At 38.6% G+C, this 22,592-nt stretch overlaps 1 protein-coding gene across 2 annotated transcripts in view; it reads left to right on the top strand.

Moving 5' to 3' along the window:
- The first annotated feature begins 18,459 nt into the window (after positions 1-18,459).
- Positions 18,460-22,592, top strand: part of LMBRD1 (LMBR1 domain containing 1) — a 116,088-nt gene continuing 111,955 nt past the window's right edge. The window contains exons 1-2 of one of the 2 annotated variants that reach the window (XM_047859543.1): positions 18,460-18,710; positions 21,683-21,758. Coding sequence is in view for 1 of the 2 variants with exons in the window: in XM_047859541.1 (XP_047715497.1) it covers positions 18,633-18,710 (78 nt within the window). In the remaining variant the exon portion in view is untranslated. The remainder of the gene's footprint in view (positions 18,711-21,682; positions 21,759-22,592) is intronic. The other variant, XM_047859541.1, reaches the window with a different exon arrangement.

Below are 22,592 nucleotides of genomic sequence, written 5' to 3'. Positions count from 1 at the left end.
GAAACTGGTATGGCAGTTTACACAGCTCAGATTCTCAATATCATGTCTCAGAGAACAGGATTTGGGGGTTGATTTTCTTTCCTTCCAGAAAGCCTTGGATTCTCCTCCAGGGTAATCAGCTTTTGCGTACAGGACCTTTAGTGAGGGACATCATTAATGAAATGATAAAAGGTTCTATTGCACTTTTCCCATGCCCATCACTAGTAAGTCTTATGTCCCTGCTATTGTGTAAGAGAAGGAGATTCTCAGTGATTCTTCATAGAAAAAATATCTGCTTATTGTGACTTTACATTTTGCCTTTCTGTAAGAAAGAAACAGAAACAGAAGTAACTTCTCTTATTAAAATGTGTGTGTTTATGTGTGTATGTCTAATGTATCCGCCACATCAGACACTATTTTGCACAAATGAAATGTGTAATACATAGAGATGATTAAGGACTAGTTTATGTGTTTGTACCTTTTTAGAATGGCTGTTTTATTTATTCATTTGATAAAAATTTATGGATCACTTCCTATGTGCCAAAACTGAAGACGTAGATAACAAAAATAGCCCCAGGGCTAGAGACTCAAGTGGAGAAAAAATCGATAAGTAGACAGACCATTTTAATACAACATAGTAAGTGCATATGCTAGCTAATGAGTACCGTCTTCTGCAATTATAAAAAGGTTGTATTAATTAGGCCTTCTTTGTTGTTGCAACGGCAGAAATTCCCTCAGAAGGACTTTAGTCATATGGTGTTTATTAGAAGGCTTCATGTGGAAATAAGAAAAAGAGAAATCTCACTCATGTGTCCTGGCCTCCTGGGAATCCAGGAAATGCCCCCAATCCAGTCCCCATGGGAAGAATTGAAATCTTTTTGGTAAAGCTGGGTTTCCTGAACTGCAGGAATGTGGACAGTCATTCAGGATTCAATCTATGCCATCATCAATTCCTCCATGATGTAAATTTTAAAATTCTTTACCTTACATGCCACTGCTCATTCAATTTTCATTTATCTCCTTTCTGAGTTATAGCTTATGTTTCTTTCTACCTTCTCCTGGTATTTGGCAACTCGCTGCTTCTGGCCTGTAACTTTTATTGCCAGGTGATGGCTTCTACTTTCTCTCTCTACCTTTTTCCTTTTGCTCTGTTATCTGGTCAACACTCTCCCTTTCTCTTTTCTTGATTTCAAAACTTCCTGTGTTTGTAGTCAGTTTATCCCCATTGTCACTGTTAGGCATAATTAGCCAGCATCCTCCTCTTATTTTCTCCTGTCCAGTTTATAGACCAGGTCCTCTCTTCATCTCCAGTATTGTCATCTGGCATGAAATCAGAATCAGGGCATAACATGGGCACTAAAGTGTCCTAATACTTTTTTGCAACAAAGGGTTACGGGCAGGTTCACCTTCAAAGGGCCAATGGGCATAAGAGGCATTTCAAGGTGAGGTTTGCCTAAGACAAAGATCAATTTCAATATTTCTAATAATTTATGAACTACTTATACAATATTCAAGTTACCAATTACAAAACTCTATTGGATATATAATTGTACAAGAGGTGTCATGAGACCCTTAAAAGGTGATGCCTAAAAGCTTTGAGGCTTTTATCTTATAGGTTCCAAGCTCTCTACTTGAAGCCACAGATTTTTTTTTTTAAGTTTTTTATTTAAGTAATCTCTACACCCCACATGAGGTTCAAACCCATGACCCTGAGTTCAAGAATTGCATGCTCTTCCAACTGAGCCAGCGAGGTACCCCAAAGTCACAGTTTCTTTTGTGAATTTTAGTGTTACAGTTTTTGATTAATCAGAAACTTTCTTCAACTGTCTGATTTTATATGCATACCACACATTGATAAATATATAAATAATTGGGAAACCTATAAGATATTCAAACATAACTATAACAAAAGACTAAACTGACAGTCATAATTTTAGTAGTAAATTGCTAAGAAATATTTTTATGATTATCTTATTAGTAAAGCAAAATAACATTGAGAGTTTTTTAGGTCAATTTATTTTTCATTTTTTGGTTTTTTTTTTTCACAAAAATCTTGCAATCATATATGAATTTGAGCATATACAAATCATTTGAAACACCTGATAACTGAATACTATCTTGCAGTTGGTATTTCCTGTCCTGTTGGCAACAAGTGAAAATCAGATGACAAACATATCAAATTGAATGTATGAAAGTAGTTCATTGGTTGAAATAGAAAAATGTGATGGTAGAATTGAATGATCCCATGGCACAAGATAATGCAGGCTTACCAAATTTAAAATAACCTCTGCGGTTAGTTGATATTATATTCACATAATGAACAAGTGATTTGAAGAAATTCTATCTGTGTATGTCCCACTTCGTAATACTTCATTAGCAGAAAATGCATAATAATAAATTGTTCTATCCCCAATTCCAATAATAATTGAATTACAAAAACCATTTAATGCATACTTTAGTATGTGCCAATAGTGCCAATACATTATTTTCAAGGGAAGAAAAAAATTCATACAATTATCAAGTGGCTCCACTTTAAACTGACACTCAAGGATAACTCACTAGCACAGACTCAGTTAAACATAAAGTCTGAATAAACTTAGTTAGCAAACAAAGATTTGAAGTTATTAAGTACTCTGGGCACAGACATTTTCTACATTTGTGTTATTGAAATCAGAATTCCAAAACAGATTAATTATATAGCAGACATAAGCCTACATCTTTCTACTATTAAACTCACCACTGGGTGATTTTGTTTCAGCAAAACACCATCATGCATCATATTAAAATAATGTTATCAACATGAAGTTTATCTTCTTTTAAATTTTTGCTTAGATTTTATTTTTTAATTTGTTTTAAAGTTATAAAAGGTCTATAAGTTCAAGGTATTTATAGTTTTATATTTTTACATATTTAAATAGTATCACAAAAAATAATTTAAATTGACATTGGGGATTCCCCAAAATGTTTCTCTCTTTGAGAAGATCCACCCATATATCATTCAAGTTTGAGAAATACTGGCTAATCATATAAAATATGGAGAATTTTATTCACTTTTAATTCCAAAGCAGAGACCTACTTCTTAGAAATGAGTAGCCAGAAGGGGGGGTCAGAGTAATAGAACCCAGATACTTAGCAGTTTTATGAGGTGGGAACAGTGTACAAAAAAAATTCAATAGGGGGACAGGAGAGGGAGGGATACTGCTGAGGAAGGAGTGGTGCTTAGCATAAAAATGTTAGCCTGTCTGGCCTTTAGCAAAGTTTTCTACAGAGAAGCCAGAGGGAGAGAGAGAGGAGAATTTTTTTCTCAACTGCAAAGCAGAAACTTTGGGAAGGGGGTCCCTTTCACATGAAAGAATACAAAATTGTGAATACAAAGTCAAACTCAAAAGTGTATTTTCATTTAGAACAAGAAAAAAACAAATTAGAAAATTTTAATAGCTGACAAATATCACAGACATAAAAATACAACAACAACAAAACAGTCCTCTGGCTCTATACTTTTCAAAAGTTTTGTCTCCATCACCCACAAACTTCTGCTGTTGGGCACTATGAGATTTGTCTTCCTATCACAATACAGGACTCTGTCTTGGCCTTTGTGTCATAGCATTTATTAAGTTGTGGGATATTTACCAACACCAACAAACAATTTTCAATTCTCCTGACACAAGCTGGGTGTCCAACAATTCAATTCAAATCTAAAATAATCTACCTGGAGCTGGTATCAGATCCCACAAGCTAAAGGGTTCAGTACCACAAGACTAAGGTACTAGGTCATCCATACTTCTGATTGGCAATAAATCTGGGTTTCCCACAATTCCCTCTGTGATTTGCTAGGTTCCACAATTAGCTAGAATGTCACACAAAACTTAGAAAAGCACTTTAGTTATATTTACCAGTTTATTCAAAAGGACACAGCTCAGGAACAGCCAAATAGAGGAGATGCACAGAACAAAATACGAGGAATGGGAGTCCTTAGAACTTTTGTGCTGTCCAGCATACCACCCACCCAGCACCTCAATAGGCTTACACTCTGGAAGCTCATCCAGTCATTCAAGAGTTTTCATAGTGCTTAATGTCCAACCCCCAATCCTTCCCTTCTCAGAGGTTGGTGAGTGAGGCCGAAAATTCTAAACCTCTAATCGCTGAGTCTTTACTGTGACTAGTCCCACCCGGAGATTGTCTAGGGACCCCACCCTAAGTTACCTCATTAGCATCAGTTTCAGTGTGATCAAAAGGGACTCATTGTAATAACAGAAGACACTACTGGGGTGTCTGGGTGGCTCAGTGGGTTAAGCATTCCATTCTTGGTTTTGACTCAGGTCATGATCTTGCAGTTCATGGGATTGAGCCCCATGTTGGGCTTTGTGATGAAAGCGTGGAGCCTGCTTGGGATTTTCCCTCTCTCCCTCTGTCTCTCTCTCTTTCTCCCCCCACTCACACACACTCTCTCTCTCAAAATAAACAAACAAACAAACAAACTTTTAAAAAAAAAGACACTCTTATTACTCAGGAAATTCCAAGGGTTTTAGAAGCTCTATGTCAGAAATCAGGAACAAAAAACAAATACATTTCTTATATCACAAGTGGAATAGTAAGCCATAAAAGCATTCCTAGAAGCCATTCCTGTAACTGGACACCTAGCAATAACTTAACTATATAGGGTTATAACTATGAGCCACACAAATACATTCCATTAAACCCACACTAAATGGAAACTTAACCCTATTTGCTCAGAGGTGGATCCTCAGAATGCCTCTGGTCACTCAAAAGACACTCATACATAGGAGGGGAATTGTGATAGATAATCTAAACGGACAGAGACAGTGATATCAAAAGATTAAAGAGAAAATACATTACTCTAATTTTTTCTATATTTGTGTATTTATTTTGAGAGAGAGACAGAGACAGACAGAATGAGTGGAGGAAGGGCAGACAGAGAGGGAGAGAGAGAATCCCAAGCAGACTCCATGGTATGTTCAGAGCCTGGTGCAGGGCTCAATCTCACAGACCTCAAGATCATGACCTGAGCTGAAATCAAGAGCTGGATGTTCAACTGACTAAGCCACCCAGGCACCCCTAAATTTTTTTAAAGGCTTACTCTTTCTTTCTTTCTTTCTTTCTTCCTTTAGATTTTTTTTTTTTTTTTAAATTTTTAAGTAATCTCTACACCCAGTTTGGGGCTTGAACTTACAACCCCAACATCTAAAGTTGCATGCCTCACCAACTGAGCGAGCCAAGCACTCCTACTCTAAAAATATTTTACAAAAAAACACAAAAGCATGTGAACACATTTCTAGGCGCTCTTTCAGAGACCATGGAAAATGCCTATGCAAGTGAATCATTGAAGTTTAAGTTTCATTAGTGTCACTGTAAATCTGACCCTGCAGACATGTGAGAGGAAATGAGAGTGAGGTCTAAAGAGGATTTTAAAGAAGTTTAATTACCCTAATTATCCTTTGGTGTTTTCTAAAGAGACAGAGTAAAGATTTCACTTGCTTCTAATAATATTTTTATGCCCAAATGGAACAATTCCTTGAATGTGACTCCAGACTGTATTATAAGTAGCCCCAGAATCATACAGGTTATGAGATAATTAGATAATAGTAAACAGATAGTTGACTTTGGTAGATGGTAAAGGTAAAGACCAAATGGTTTTCTTTTCTTTTTTTTTTTTTAACGTTTATTTATTTTTGAGACAGAGAGAGACAGAGCATGAACGGGGGAGGGTCAGAAAGAGAGAGGGAGACACAGAATCTGAAACAGGCTCCAGGCTCTGAGCTGTCAGCACAGAGCCCGATGTGGGGCTTGAACTCACAAACCGCAAGATCATGACCTGAGCCGAAGTCGGATGCTTAACCGACTGAGCCACCCAGGCGCCCCAAGACCAAATGGTTTTTAAAAACAGTTGTGAAAACTTGAATTTGCATGTATTTATCAGAAAACAAATCTGCCCTAAGGAAAAAATGAGTTGTGAACATCTGACGTGGGAAAATTTCTATAGAGCTCCATTTGCCCTTCAAAATTAGGCATATTCTAGAATTGGTCAGATGTTAATTGCTGTAATAGCTTAGTGTTTTTGTTTTTTGTTTGTTTAAAAGTAATGAAAAGGAAATTTCTTAAAGGTTTCTATCAAATTTACTACCAAAGCTGTCTTTTATTTATGTATGTATGTATGTATGTACGTATTTATTTATTTATGAGAAAGAGAGAGAGAGAGAGAGAGAGAGAGCAGGGGAGGAGCAGAGAGAGGGGACAGAGGATCCAAAGCAGGCTCTGTGCTAATAGCAGGTAGCCTGATGCGGGTTCCAACTCAGCCAAAGCAGGACACTGAACTGACTGAGCCACCCAGGCACCCCTCTTCCATTTCAACATGAGAAAAGGCTTCTCTGAATGACAATGAGGTATCAATCCAGAAAGTGTGCATGTGGGCACATTTATGTATTGATGAGAATAATTTAAAAATTTGATACCTACTGTTTCTAGGTTCTTTTTCTCTAAGGTCTTATATATGTAGAAATAGCCCTGGCTTTTTATTTTACACAATTCTTAAACTGTCTGCTAGTTAAAGATTATCTATAATTGATCCTAGAAAGGAAATAGATATGGAATCAATATTACCAGGGTCACTTGATCTATAAGACCTACAGAAAGTTTTTTTTTTTTTTTAATCCAGGATAGTTAACACAGTGTTATATTAGTTTCAGGTGTACAATATAATGATTTAAAAATTTTATATATTACTAAGTATTCATCAAGATAAGATAAGTGTCCTCTTGGGGCACCTGGGTGGCTCAGTTGATTAAGTATCCAGCTTCAGCTCAGGGCATGATCCTGTGGTTCACGAGTTCCAGCCCCTCTTAGGGCTCTGTGCCAACAGCTCAGAGCCTGGAGCCTGTTTCAGATTCTGTTTCTCCCTCTATCTCTGCCCCTCCCCCACTCATACTCTGTCTATTCCTCAAAAATAAATAAAACATTAAAAAAATTAAAAAGATAAGTGCACTCTTAATCCTCTTTACTTATTTCACCCATACCCCCAACCACCTCCTCTCTGGTAACCATCAATTTGTTCTCTATAGTTTAGTCTGTATTTTGGTTTGTCTTTTTTTTTTTTTTTTTTTTTTTTTGCCTTTCTTCATTTGTTTTATTTCTTAAATGCCACATATAAGTGAAATCATATGGTATTTGTCTTTCTCTGATTGGCTTATTTTGCTGAGAATTATACTCTCTAAATCTACCTATGTTGTAGCAAATAGCAAGAGTTCATTCTTTTTTTATGGCCAAATGATATTTCAATATGTATATACACACATATATACACACACATATATATATACACTACATCTTCTTTATCCCTTCATCTATAGATGCACACTAGGGCTGCTTCCATATTTTGACTATTGGAAATAATGCCTCATAAACATAGGGGTGCATATAACCTTTCGAATTAGTGTTTTTGCATTTTTGGGGTAAATACCCAGTAGTGGAATTACTGGAGCATATGGTGGTTCTATTTTTCATTTTTTGAAAAACCTCCATACTGTTTTCCAGAGTGGCGGCACCAGTTTGCATTCCCACCAGTTGTTGTATAAATTCTTTATGTATTTTGAAAACTAACCCTTTATCAGACATGTCATTTGCAAATCTTCTTCTGGTCAGTAGGCCATCTTTTAGTTTTGTTGATTGTTTCTCTTGCTGTGCAGAAGCATTTTTATTTTGATATAGTCCCAATAGTTTATTTTTGCTTTTGTTTCCCTTGTCTCAGGAAACATGTCTAGAAAAATGTTGCTATGTCAGAGAAATTACTGCCTGTGCTCTTATGATAAGAAAAAAATAGGATAAAATGGGCAGAGAGGGAAAGGATTAGGACCTGAGGTCCCTGGGCAGGGAAAGACATACTTTAGAACAATGCTGGGAGTGTCTGACCATAGAAAACCCCTTCAGGTGACTCCCCCTCAGGTTTCCTTCAGGAATTTGACAAAAGACCTGACTAAAAATAAATAGACCATAAGACCTAATACCCACAGGGAACTGGTATGGCCATAGACCACCCCTCATACAATGGAAACAAGCCAATCAGATATGGACAACCCAGCACCTAGAATTATCAAGCCAAAAGGGGTAGAATCTGAGAAAGAACAAGGAGAGGGTTGTCTAGAACCTTATAAAACAAGGACCCTCCTCTTGCACTGTTGGTGGAAATGCAAACTGGTGCAGCCGCTCTGGAAAACGGTGTGGAGGTTCCTCAAAAAATTAAAAATACATCTACCTATGGCCCAGCAATAGCACTGTTAGGAATTTACCCAAGGGATACAGGAGTGCTGATGCATAGGGGCACGTGTCTCCCAATGTTTATAGCAGCACTTTCAACAATAGACAAATTACAGAAAGAGCCTAAATGTCCATCAACTGACGAATGGATAAAGAAGATGTGGTTTATATGTACAATGGAATACTACTTGGCAATGAGAAAGAATGAAATCTGGCCATTTATAGCAATGTGGATGGAACTGGAGAGTGTTATGCTAAGTGAAATAAGTCAGGCAGAGAAAGACAGATACCATATGTTTTCACTCATATGTGGATCCTGAGAAACTCAACAGAAGACCGGGGGGAGAGAAAGAGGGATAAAAAAAAGAAAAAGTTACAGAGAGGGAAGGAGGCAAACCATAAGAGACTCTTGAGACTCTTAAATGCTGAAAATAAACTGAGGGTTGATGGGGGTAGGGGAGAGGGGGAAATGGGTGATGGGCATTGAGGAGGGCACCTGTTGGGATGAGCACTGGGTGTTGTATGGAAACAAATTTGACAATAAATTCCATTAAATAAATAAATAAATAAATAAATAAATAAAACAAAAAGCAAGGACTCTCACCTAGAATCCTCAGTATTCATTTTTGAATGTCCCTTCTATGTAAAGAGAGCTTTCCTGCTATTCTTTTTTTGTAATCTTATATTCTAACCAACTTTTGCCTGCTGCTCATTTTGTGTTCACCTTCTCATTCTTTGAAGTGGTGAGACAACCAATCCCGGGTATTGTGGTAAAAAATCCTACAACACTCTTCTAGGATTTTTATGGTTTCAGATCTCACATTTGGTCCTTAATCCATTTTGAGTTTATTTTTGCATATGGTTTAAGAAAGTGGTACTGTTTCATTCTTCTTCATGTAGCTGTCCAGTTTTCCCAACCACATTTATTGAAGATTTCCCTTTTCCTGTTGCATATTCTTGCCTTCTTTCTCAAAGATTAATTGACCATACAACCATGGGTTTATTTCTGGGCTCTCAATTCTGTTTAATGCAAAATCTATTTAATGCAATCTCTATCAAAATACCACCAGCATTTTTCACAGAACTAGAACAAACAATCCTAAAATTTGTATGGAACCACAAAAGACCCTGAATAGCCAAAGCAATCTTAAAAAAGAAAAACAAAACTGGAGGTATCACAATCCCAGATTTCAAGCTATTCAAAACTGTAGTAATCAAAACAGTATGGTACTGGCACAAAAATGTACACAGAGACCTAAAGAAAGTTTTAACATTGTTCATTTTTTTTTCAGGGCTAAAGTTATCAGTAGCAGTTATTTTTTTAAACATCAATTTATTCAGATTTTTGAAAAAAGAAGAGTCCTCTTAATTATAAAGCTGTTTTTATGTAAAAAGACAAAACATGTCAATAGCTTTGTTATTCTGCATAGAATTAGAATCTTTTTTAAACCATACATATCATTGGTTGTTTTGATTATGTACAATATGAAATGCACAATGAATATTAATTAAGACAAGGATGTTGGGCCTTTTCTCATTTAGAAATATCAGTTTCTCATTAACTAGGCAAAAATTAGAATAGTCTTTGTTGTCACTACTCCTAGAGTATATCACAGAATCTGTAGAAAATGCCCTCTTTGTCTTCACCAGGAGTTCCATTGTCTTGGGTCTTAATTTCCTTTTGGACAAACCCTTCCTTTTCTGTTAATTGTCTTCCATTTACTCCTCCAAATTCGTTCTCCACCCTTCTCTACCCTGCTGTGTACCCAGGGAGGCTAACTATTATGCTGTGCATCAAATGGATTCCCTTACCCTTTGGCTTTGTGAATTTATCCAAAGGAGGCACTGGCAGGAGTTAAGAGGATGGGAGAAGAGAGAATTCAGGGCACTTATCCCCTTGGCTCTCTCTAAGAGATGTTGGGTTGACAATGCCTACTAGGTGGCTCTTACCTAAGTTTATAGGTCTTGCCAGATTTCAGTAGCTTCTTGTTTTGTCCTTTTAGTAGTGGTACTGGCTTCCTGCTGTTACAATCTTAGGATTAGTTTTGCTTTTCCCTGCTCACACTTTTGTAAATAGTCCAGTCATTAAACTCTCTTGATTAATCCCTTTTGGCTCTACTCTCTGTTTTTTTTTTTTTTTTTTCTTCTTCTTACCAGAATCCTGGCTGATTAACTCATCTCCTTCCTCTCACCTGACTATCTCATTCCCAGTCAGAATGGCTAAAATGAATGAATCAGGAGACTATAGATGCTGGAGAAGATGTGGAGAAACAGGATCCCTCTTGCATTGCTGGTGGGAATGCAAACTGGTGCAGCCACTCTGGAGAATACTATGGAGGTTCCTAAAAAACTAAAAATAGAACTACTTCAACGATCCAGCAATTGCAGTTAGGTACTTATCCAAAGGGTAAAAAATACAGATTCCAAGGGGTTTATGCACCCCAATGTTTATAGCAGCATTATCAACAATAGCCAAAGTATGGAGAGAGCCCAAATGTCCATCAACTGATGAATGGATAAAAACGATGTAGTATAGGGGTGCCTGGGTGGCTCAGTCGGCTAAGCGTCCGACTTCAGCTCAGGTCATGATCTCGCAGTCCGTGAGTTCGAGCCCGGCGTCGGGCTTGATGCTGACAGCTCAGAGCCTGGACCCTGCTTCTGATTCTGTGTCTCCCTCTCTCTCTGCCCCTACCCTGCTTGTGCTCTCTCTCGGTCTCTCAAAAAATGAATAAATGTTAAAAAAAATTAAAAAAAATATGTCATATATATATATATATATATATATATATAATGCAATATTACTCAGCCATCAAAAATAATGAAATCCTGCCATTTATAGGTTCCATGTGGATGGAGCTAGAATGTATTACAAGGAAACAAACCACAAGAGACTTTTAATAATAGAGAACAAACTAAAAATCAACAAAAAAGGTTGAAGGAGGGAGGTGGGAAGGGGGTAAGCTAAATAGGTGATAGCATTAAGGAGACCACTTGTGATGAGCACTAGGTGTTGTATGTTAAGTGATGAATCACTGAATTCTACTACTTAACCAACATTGCATTGTATGTTAACCAATTGAAATTTAAATAAAATTTAAAAAAACCCAGAATCTATGAAATACAGTAGATTTTTGTCATTCCTCCTTCCTAATCTGTTTTTCCTAATGTGTTCCCTATCTCAATTTAGTGTCACTGTCATTCTCCACAGCTGTAGATTGAGAACTGGCAACAGTGTTGCTATGTAACAACTATGGTTAAGTAAATGAGATTATTTTCTATAATCTGGATTGGTTTGATCCAATCAGTTAAAAGGCCTTAAGGGCATAATTGAGGTTTCCCAGAGAAAGCAGAAATTCTGCCTGTGGAATTTCTGCCATTGTCAGCTCCTACCTTAGAGTTTTCAGCCTGCATTTTCTCATGGCCTGCTCTATGGAATGCAGACTTGCCTAGCCAGCCCCCATAATTGCATAAACCAATTCCTTGCTATAAATTTCTCTCTCTCTTCACCTTTCACACTTAGACACCATGTCTTGAAAATGAATCTTTATTACGATCTCATAAATTTGTCTTCTTCTTTCATGTTGACAGCTTGCTTAGCTTTCATCATCTCTTGCCTTGACTGTAGTGACAGCATCTTAACTGAAATAAACTCTGCTGCAAGTATTCTCCAGCTCCAACTCAGCATTCACATTCTTTTCCTAGCCTATTTGATAAACTCTTACAAAAATTAGTCTCTTATGATTCTGGAATCTAGAATTCCAAAATCAAGGTCGCAGCAGGGTCATGCTCCCTCCAAGGCTGGGGTTAGGGGCATGGGGAAGGTTCTGACCCTTGCCTCTCTCCCAGCGTATGGTGGTTGCTAGCAATCCTTGGTGTTCCTTGGCTTATAGACACATTAATTCAATCTCTGTCTTTGTCTTCACATGGTGTTCTCCCTGTGTGTCTGTGTTGATAAACTCATTTTCATCCTTTAAAACCTAGCCCAATGTTGCCTCCTCCTGGAAGCATTTCTAAACCTCAATGAATATATTTCATATTTTTAATTAAAGCATTTTTTAAAAAAGGATTTGGACATAGTGGTTGAAATTCCCTACTTTATATAATTAAAAAACAATAGAAGAATTTACGGTATCTATTGGCAACAAATAAAAACATAAGGAAAAATGTCTTTAATCATTTAAAAACTTAAAGATCGACTTAAAATTCTTTCATATTGTGCTACAATATCTAGAACTGAGCTACTTTAGCTCCATATGTTCTAATGAGAACAATTGGTTTTTACAAAATTTTATGATTTATAAATTATTAACATGTGGGAATTTAACACCAAAAGTTACATTTTGATTTCAAATATAAGCTGAGAGCTGTGTCCAGAAAATGAAGGAAGCAGAACTACACAATGAACAAGAATAGATGTTGGAGTCAGGAGAGGAATCCTATTGTTAGAAAAAAGCACATCACAAGTTACAAATAAAAAATGCATCATTTATTAAAATTATTGAGTATGCTATGGATCATTTTATATATAAATTTAGAATCAGTTTTTATTGTAATTTCTAATCAGAAATGATTTTGACATTCCCTTATGTTTGAGTTGTATATGCAAACTTAGTTTATACCTTAAAGTACATAAATACCAGGTTTAGGAATTGACACCATCAAAAACATTTGGATGTATTAAGTGCTATTTTAGCATGTCTAGACTATGTTTAAATAATTTCTTTCATATCCAGTAGAAAAATCTTAAGAAGAAAATGAACATGTACCACAAGTTCACGTGGGAATGTTTGTCCCACTAGAAGTATATAAATGGTATCCATTAAGAGTTTATAATTGCAGAAATATGGAAATGTGGATTTTACAATTCACATTATGATACTATGTGCAATCTAATTTTAGGATGACAAATTGGAAATTTGCCTCTGTGTCCACAAATCAGAAACACTCAGATATTAACATTTCAGTGCCATTTTCTATACAATGAAACAGATGAACTATACTTTTGAAATACCTTATACTTTGGGGCTCAATAAAGCTATTTTGATTCTAAATGAAAAAATGTAGACCATAAACATTCAATTTTTCATGGGTTGGCTCTTGTGCAAAAACCTCTGGCTCCCCACAGAATTATACACAAATGAGCAAATGTTCTAGCAGAACCAAATTGGCCTCTCCACCATATGCGCCAATTCCCTCATAAACACACTTTCAGCCTTTTACAAAGAAAAGAAGAAACTTCTTAGGGTTGTGATGACAAATTCAGTTGGATGACAGTGGAAGGATTACATGGGAAAGGAGATAATGTAGTGATGGGAGAAAAAGGTTTACTCCAACCTTCTCAGGCCCACAGTAATGTTCACTCAGGATCACTGTTAAATCTTTTTGACAGAAGATTAAGTGTAGGCAGTACATGGAGCACAAAAGAGAGCTAAATTCTAAATCAACAAATAATGGATCAGGATAGACATGTGCAAAATCACTAGGATCTGAGGCCAGCAAGGCTTAACTGTAACCTGACTGAAGGTATTAAACAAGCTAAAGAAAGAATTTGTCAATCAGAAGGATTATTGGTTAGCAACAGAAGCACAGACAACATGACAGAAAGAGAAATTTTGAGGCTTTTCAAGTAAGTATCTTATTTGCACAGAAAGTCCAATGTTTTACATTTTCAACAAAGTAACAAAATAAAAAAATGATGTATAAAAATCAGCTGTTTTAAAAAGAAAACAACAGCATGTTAATATTTGATCTGATTGTATAATACATAGTTAATTTGGATCCATAACTAGACTTTGTTATGGTCTAAATGTAATTTCATAGTACAAGCCATATCAACTCATATAGTTCCCATTGTGTGATTAGTTTGACTATGGAACTTTTTGGATTGCTGATCCCTCTGCTGGGTCCTGATCCTTATGTGTCCTGACTCATCCTCTATTCTACCCTCTAGATCCAGGCCTTTGTTAGGCCTCTAAATCCTACTTAATTTCTTCATTCTCTACTCCCTTGGTGTCCCCTTGACATCAATTTTTCCTCCAGCCTGTTACTTCTTCTTCTTAATTAATTGAAACTTTCAGTTTTCTTTTTGCTGTTTCTACCAATTCCTATGTAAGATTGTTTTTATAAATTTTACTTCCTAGCATGATCGTAATCCAACCTTTGGTTTTCCAAAAGCACTTCGTAAAGGGAATGAGAAACCATTCTCCTGCCTCTTGTTTCCCAAACCCATCCCCAATTCTCCAGCTTAGGGAGGGGAACCACTTGAGTTCCATAGGGGCCAGAGATGAGAGGAATGATTATCCTTTCTTTATGAACTCTTTTGCTGGGAGTTTTGGCATCTGTGATCATTGTAGTTTTCTTTATTCCATCTTTGTCTGGTTTTGGTACCAAAGTGACCTTTGTAGGTCATTACTGCTTGACCCACTTGGGGCTGTTCCTTCAACTTTCTGCTGTCCACATGTTCCTGGTTCTCAGAATTCTTAGAAAGGCCTCCTCCAGTACAGGTTGCTGAATCCATCCATAGGAATAAGCACATAGGGTGGTTCTCAGAGGCCATCTACCAAAGCCTTCAGTGTGAACTTAATGGGCTATTGTGGGGCAGGGCTGGGAGGAAGGGCGGGGCTGGGAGGAAGGGTGGGGAAGAGCTAATCCACACCCTTTCTGCACAGAGATACTCCCAGCACAGGTTTCTATGCTAGCTCAGCACTAGGCACCTCTGTGAGTCACTCCCTCTCAGCACTTGGAGCAAAATGCTGGGCCTCTCCCAAAATTCAGGTCACACCCTCTAACCATATGGTGATTCCCTGTGTGTCCTCTTCTCACTGGCTTTAGGGAAGAAGGACTACTCAAAAGCTGAAGGAGAGAGGAATGGGAGAAGGATAATTGCTATCTTGCAAATGTTGCTTTCCCCCTCAGAGGTCTCTAGCTCTCTCTCTCTCTCTCTTTTTTTTTTTTTAACATGTATTTATTTTTGAGAGAGAGACAGAGTGTGAGTGGGGGAGGAGAACAGAGAGAGAGAGAGGGAGACACAGAGTCTTAAACAGGCTCCAGACTCTGAGCTGTCAGCACAGAGCCCAATGCAGGGCTTGAACTCAGGACCGATGAGATCATGACCTAGGCCGAAGTCAGACACTTAGCCAACTGAGCCACCTAGGTGCCCCAAGAGGTCTCTAGCCCTCTTAACAGTAATGGGGGCTAGGTTTTGATAGGTTTTCTGCAAGGTATCTTATTAAATCCCTTGGGAGTGATGGGCTCTACATGGCCATTACTTTGAACTTAAAATGGAGCAGATTCCACAGAAATTCTGGTAACTTCCTGGTGGGGAATAGGGCAAGGGTATTCTTTAGTAACTCCATGCATCTTAGTCTCTTTAGCCTGCTGTAACAAAAATACCATAAACTGGGTGATTTATAAACAACATAAATTTATTTTGTATAGTTCTGGAGACTGGGAAGTCCAAGATCAAGGTGCCAACAAATTCAGTATCTGGCTAGAGCTTGCCTCCTGGTTCATAGGTGGCTGGCTTCTTATAATTTCATATGTTAGAAGGGGCAAGGGAGCTATCTGGGGTCTTTTCTATAAAGGCAGTAACTATTCATGAAGGTTCCACCTTCATGACCTAAGTACCTCCTAAAGGCCCTAGCAATAAATACCATTACCTTGGGCTTTATGACTTAACATGAATTTGTGTGTGTGTGTGTGTGTGTGTGTGTGTGTGTGTGTGTGTGTGCAACAAATATTCAATCTATAGCACCTGGAGAGCAGGACAGGATTACCTGTAACAACAGATAGTATCTGTTATTTCATTCTTGCTGGCCTAGTCTGTATGCTAAATGAATAGTCCATCCTGACTAGGCTGAAGAATGGAGAGACAGGTTAATATGCACATCTCTACCTGTCCAGATGCCTCACATTCTCTTTCTTTTCTTTCCCAATTTTCTTGAATCAAACTATTACTATTCTTCTACCTAGTCACACTTGTCAGCAACACAGGTTATAAGGTTTTCCAACTTGAAAAATCATGCAACTGCCCAACAGGATCCCAGTACTTAGGCGTTCAGAGACAACAGTTTATTAAATGGACTTAATTCAATGGACAGCATATCAGTACAGAAATAGGCTGTTTGATCTTGCTAAAAGCTCCAATTTCACATAAAACGTAAAGTGGTAGGGAAGATTATGGTCTTTAACTCTTTGTTTCCCTCCTAGCCTTATGTAAATTCTCCTTTATATGCAGAATTAAAAAGGGATGTGACATGGGGCACCCAGGTGGCTCATTGGTTAAGCGTGGGGCTCTTGATTTCAGCTCAAGTCATCTCATGATTTGTGAGATTGAGCCCTGAGTGGGGCTCTGCGCTGACAGCATTGACAGAGCCTGCTTGGGATTCTATCTTTCCCTCTCTCTGCCTCTTCCCCACTTGTGCTCCTGTGTTCGTGCTCTCTCTCCTTCTCCCTCAAAATAATAAACATTAAAAAAAAAGGGGATGTGAAAGGAATTTTTTCTACAACTCTTGAACCCCTCAGCCAGATAAAATACTAGTAAATGGATTAGAGTTGGGAGAAGAAAAGTTGCAGAGATTTCTTTCATGAGAATTGTTGGTTTGTGGATCCCCACCTTTAACTCCAAAAGACTGTGAGTTTGGGGGTGAGGGAACATTGGGTTAGGATGTTCCCATTTAACCTTAGACTAGTGAGGCCTCAAGGGAGCTACTTGGAGAATTTGAAATATGGTCCCTGCAATTGAGAGATACGGAGGGCTGGTGCCTGACTCAGGCATGGGAGAACTACAGCAGACTGTGGAGTGTAGGCTGACTCCCTCTGGGATATCCAAGAAGGGCTGATAGCTTTGATGGTAGAAGTAGCAGAATAGTTACACTGAGATTGGCCTGTACTTCCAAAGGTTGTTATGTAAGGTACTTATGATTGTTTCCTATACAGGGGATTTGAGCCATGAGGGAAAGGGGGAAAACTGGCCAGGGGTTGTCTTGAGACCTTTCCTCCAAGCCAAGTGAGCACCTGGGAGAGGATTAGGAGACTAGCAGGAAAAAGCAGAAGAGTACCACAGGGGTGCCTGGCTGGCTCAGTCTGTAGAGGGTGCAACTCTTGATCTTGGGGTTGTGAGTTTGAGACCCAGTTGGTTGTAGAGACTATATAAAAATAAAATCTTAAAACAAAAACAAAAACAAAAATATACCATAATATGTCTGGAAACTGGTGAAGGAATTTAAATGACCACTTGGAATAGAGATGTCACTATTCACTTTAAGGAAAACTATATAGGAAAGATGTCTCCAGAAAAGTGAATGTTGCACAGAAGAAAGACATGATCAAACATTCACAGGTACAGAAAACACAAAGCCAATTTATGACAGTATCAACTTATGTTAAAACCGTTCTCTCCTCTATTTTCTTTTCTCTTCCCTTCGTCCCCACTCCTTCCCTACTTCTGGATTCAGCTAGAAGTAGGTCTTAGGTAGGGGGGTAGGGAATAATTTACCACCACATAATGCATTGTAAAGATATGGTAGGCTTAATTCATAAATTGTGTCTTGATTACAAGTTATGCTCCTTCAATTTAGTGGTTTAATATGTACTCCGACTGCAGGGGACCCAGGCGAGCTATCCCAGGAACTATCTCCTTGTCTCAATAGGGCCTACCATACTGTTTCGTTCATTTATGAATATTAGGAGAGCCTGCAATTTCCCTATGAAAATGTTCACAAAGTCATTATGGAAATTCACAGTCATGTATAGAGGTAAATCGAAAAGCCACAGCACCATGTGATAAGCCCATGTCCAGTGAAACAGTTACTCAGGCTGGGGGCCCCAATGTCAGCAAATTAGAGTCATTTAGGCATTGGGCAAACTTTTTTTTTTTTTTTTTTTCAGACGGCCATTCCCGCAACCTGGTGGGCTCTGCTAACTGCATGGCCCATTCTGTCTTGGACACTAGGGACAAACTTCCTTTCTAGGAGAAAGTTGAAACTCCTAATGTTGGCTTGAATTTCCAGAAAAACCCAATCCAGGCCTTGTGGAGTTCCCTCGCTTTCCCGTTCTATCAGCTTGGGCTGAACCAATTTTTCTAATAAGGTTGCGATGCAGTAAAACAACACCCTGCCTTAAAGCCTTCACCTCACCTCGGGAGTGAGCAGCGCGGTGACGTCACGGCGTCCCGGGCGCGCCCCGCCCCCGCCCGGCTCGGCGCCAGGGGACGCTAGAGGGCTGGGGCTCCTTGGCAACCATTTGCTCCGCCCCTCCCGCCCCCTCCGCCTCCTCCGCCCCTTTAACCTTTAGGGTGCACGGGCGCAGAGTCCTTCACACTCTTTCCCCTTTCCCCCTCCCCTTTCCCCACCCCCCGTGCCCAAGTCTCCGGGCCGGAAGTGAAGATGGCGGCGGCGGCGCCTTCTGGCGCGGCTTCAGCGGAGCTGATGATCGGCTGGTGCATATTCGGCCTCTTATTACTGGTAGGGGAGGTGCTCATAGTTTTCCCAGTGTTTGGACTGGTGGGAGAGAGGGAGGGGCCGGTCGGCCCGGCAGCTGGTCTGTTAGGTCCTGGGAGACCCTCCTCATCCCGCCCCGCCCCCCTTTTAGTTTGGACTGTTGGGGGCTCCTCTGCTCCGGGGCGGGGCCTGCGCTCGGAGTGGGTACGGAGGCACTGATTTCCGGCTGCTTTTGATGTATTTTCCCTGATGACGTCTAGTATTGTAGGTTTCCATTATCGAAACTCTTGCCCTCATCCCTCACTAGAGCACTGGGGCGGGTGGAGTTTGGGAACGGAGGAGACCCTCCGGGTTCAGAAGGGAGAAGTGGCCCCTCGTCCCCACGTGAGACGGGAGCACAAGGTGTGGGGCAGCAGCGCCTGATCTTTGCAAGTTCAGTAGGAGCTGGCCTTGATCTGGCAGGAGGCCTCTGCTTCCCAAAATTGTTTGTCCGTGTTCCCTATCCTTGGGATTATTAAGTCTGCAACCTTCTGTACCGATTGTGCGATGCTTTGATGACGTGAGGTGTTCCTTCTGACTTCCCGGTTTCACATTCCTTTTCAGTCTTTTGTGATAGATGTAGAAACCTATGTAGGGAAGAGCTGTAGACCTCTTTACTGCCAGTATCAGGGTGTGTATATACTAAAATGTATCTGACCTCAGGTACCACCTTTCCCAGTCGTCTTACTCCTGTTTAGTGATCAAAACGTGGGCCTAAATAGCCCAAATGGCCTAGTTTTTACTTTACTGCCTCATATTAAAACCCTTGGGCTTATTTTATTTGGGGGTCCAATTTGTTTCTCTCCATAACCCTCTCCATTCTCACTCTCCTTATCCTGTTGGGTACTTTGTGTCCCAAAGTATTTTGCTGCTTTGCAATTACTAAAACAGAAAACAAAAATCAGCCCCTAAAACTGCTAACTTCAGTTCTGGAAATCAAGACTTGTTAGATTCCACTACAATGTCTGCAAGCCGGGTAGTATGTTTTGCTGGTAAATGTTTCAGAAAAAATGCTACAAAGAAAAAAATGTGAAAACTTTTGGGAAATTATCTCTTGCTACCTTCACTTTCCCAGAAAATAATACTGCCTTTACACTGGAACATTATTTACTCTTCTTGGTGGAGAAAATGGAAACTATAGAGGGTGGCCATGTCTCCAAAGCCATCCAGTCTTGTACTTACGGAGTTCTCGCGTTCAGGAGTTCCTGAACAGACTGTCATATTCAGTTGGTTTAGAAGAAAACAAATGAGCATGGAACCAGTATCAAAGTCTGGCAGGAATATCTTGGCAGTTATCAGTTAATAAACATTTAATGTATATGAGTTGTGCTATAAATTGTGGGAGGATGTAAACAAAACAAAGTAGCTTTTAAGTGGGCCTGAAGATAGGTGGGAAAACAAAAATTCTTAAAATAGGTATTGTAAGTACTGAAAACCAAAGTATGATTTTATAAATGATATAGGACTTCAGAGAACAGAGAGTAATATCAAAAGAAAGTGGAATTGAGGTAGACATTGGATGGATGAATAAAGGAAGTCATTGAAATTGGTGATGATACACCAGGAAAAAAAAATAAAATGAGAAGGGAATTGAGGAGTTTGAAACTAGATGTTGGAACAGGAAAAAATTAGTAATAAGGGCTATCGTTTAATTTTCTGCAAATTCCTATAATTCCTGGCTTATTAGAAGAGAGCTAGATTCTTTTTTTTATTATTTTTATTTACAAAATTTTTTTTAACATATGAAATTTATTGTCAAATTGGTTTCCATACAACACCCAGTGCCCATCCCAAAAGATGCCCTCTTCAATACCCATCACCTACCCTCCCCTCCTTCCCACCCCCATCAACCCTCAGTTTGTTCTCAGTTTTTAAGTCTCTTATGCTTTGGGAGAAAAGAGCTAGATTCTTATGTCTGCTTTTGCATTCAGTCTTTTGAAATGTTATTTTGGTTGAAGTGTACGAAGAAAATCCCGTTTTAGGGGTACCTCGCAGAGGAGTATTGTTTAGGTAATTGTGGATATTCTTAAATATGACACCAGAACTCAATAAATAGAAGCTTTCTAAAGGTTAGTTGAAATAATGGAATCTGAAACCCTGTGAATAAACTTCATTCTGTTACATTAAAATTTGTTGATCCCTGTTGAACTTGAATGGATCTTTCTGCCCCATGCATGGTTTTATAACATCATGCATTGATTATTTGGAAAATACTGGTTCACTGAGTGATGCAGATATTCCAAATATGGATATATTTCAATATATAATGTTAACATATCACATTCATTATTATTACCACTGATCTTGTCAGAAGAAATGTTCCAGAAATAAGTACTGAGAAACTGTCAAGCCCACAGTTGTGGATACAAGTTTTCCAAAATTCTGAGTTTCATTTAAACTCTCGAATTTTATCTTTGGGAACAAATACTGTCAGGTTTTTTTTTTTTGTTTTTTTTTTTTTCCTCTTGAGGTGATAGGTTCTGTTTGTTCATTTCAACAAAATATGCCAAATGTCCAAGTCTGAATAACCATAATCACACGTACTGTCAAGTCAAAGCGATATTCCTTTGAAACCAGTGCCTGACTTGGTTTTCAGCTCCTACATTACTCCTAAGAGATAGCCAGCACACCTTAACGTGCAGCAGCAGAAACTCCAGCCTAATCTTCGCAGTTTCCCCCATGGAGTATTAAAAAAGATTCAAGGGTTGAAGTTCAGTAAAGTTAATTTTTACTGTTTCATTAAGCACAGTCTTAAATTGTCCTCTGTGGGTGTGTATCTGGAGGTGAAGAATACAGTAACTACTGGCACAATTTGGTGCTGTTGTCTTGATTCATGCTTAATTTGCCAGCAGTGTTTACCCATGACTTACGCAACATGAGTGGAGATAGCAACATAGTGAAAAAGACAAATGACTTTTTAGTATTATGAGAATAGTTTTCAATTTGCAAATCCTTAGGGTTCTGGGACTGCCAGTGGTTGGAGGACTTCACACTTTGACAGCTGCTGCCAGTAATCTACTGAAGAATCGAACAGTAAGATTGACTTAATTGTGTGATCCTGGGCAAACAGAATGGACTTCAGTTTCTTCTGCCACATGAGGAATGGTTAGATTTAGTCCTCCAAGCCTATAATCTAACTACCTATGTTTACTATATGAAATCTAAACCTTTCTATATAAGTCCCCCAAGATCCTCAATTGCATTTCCCTTTGCTATATAAGACAGAGACTTCATTTCTGTAAAGCAAGTTTATTCTTGTTACTCAAAGTGACCATCACCTTGTTAGATATACTAACAAGGGAACTTGTTAGATATACTAAATATAAGACCCTAGCCTTACTGACACAGAAAGGATCTATGCGCATTAGTTTAAGAAACATTCATCTGTTCTCATTCCTGCCTCTCCCCCAGTCATTGTCAACCTTAACTTCTCATCAAAGTCCACTAAGGAGTTTTAAAAAAGCCTACTTCCCAGACCAGTTAAATTAGAATCTGTTGGGAGGGGTTGGAGACTGCTCTAAACTTTTCTTTATAATTATTAACAAAATTGTATATTTCTTTTATGAAATGTTCTTAAGATGTTATTTCACATGACATTTGGTTTCATATGATGTAGTGACCTATGACAATTCATATGACAGTTGCTATTTGTGAAGCAGTTATTGTGGCCAGGCACTGTGCTAAACTCTTTACATCTTATTTAAGTCTTATAACCTGCTATGAAATATTCTTATTACTATTTTGTAGATGATGACATTTGATTTATTTTATAATGTAGTCACTACTGATAGATTTTACCCACATAAACAAAAAGCTCTTTGGGGTTCTCAGTTTTAAAACTATAATATCTCCTGAGACCAAAAAATT

This window comes from Prionailurus viverrinus, chromosome B2, assembly GCF_022837055.1.
Source record: "Prionailurus viverrinus isolate Anna chromosome B2, UM_Priviv_1.0, whole genome shotgun sequence".
In the NCBI taxonomy this organism is placed as follows: Eukaryota; Metazoa; Chordata; class Mammalia; order Carnivora; family Felidae; genus Prionailurus; species Prionailurus viverrinus.
Note: the sequence above shows the minus strand (reverse complement) of the source record. Positions and strands in the feature narration are given on the sequence as shown.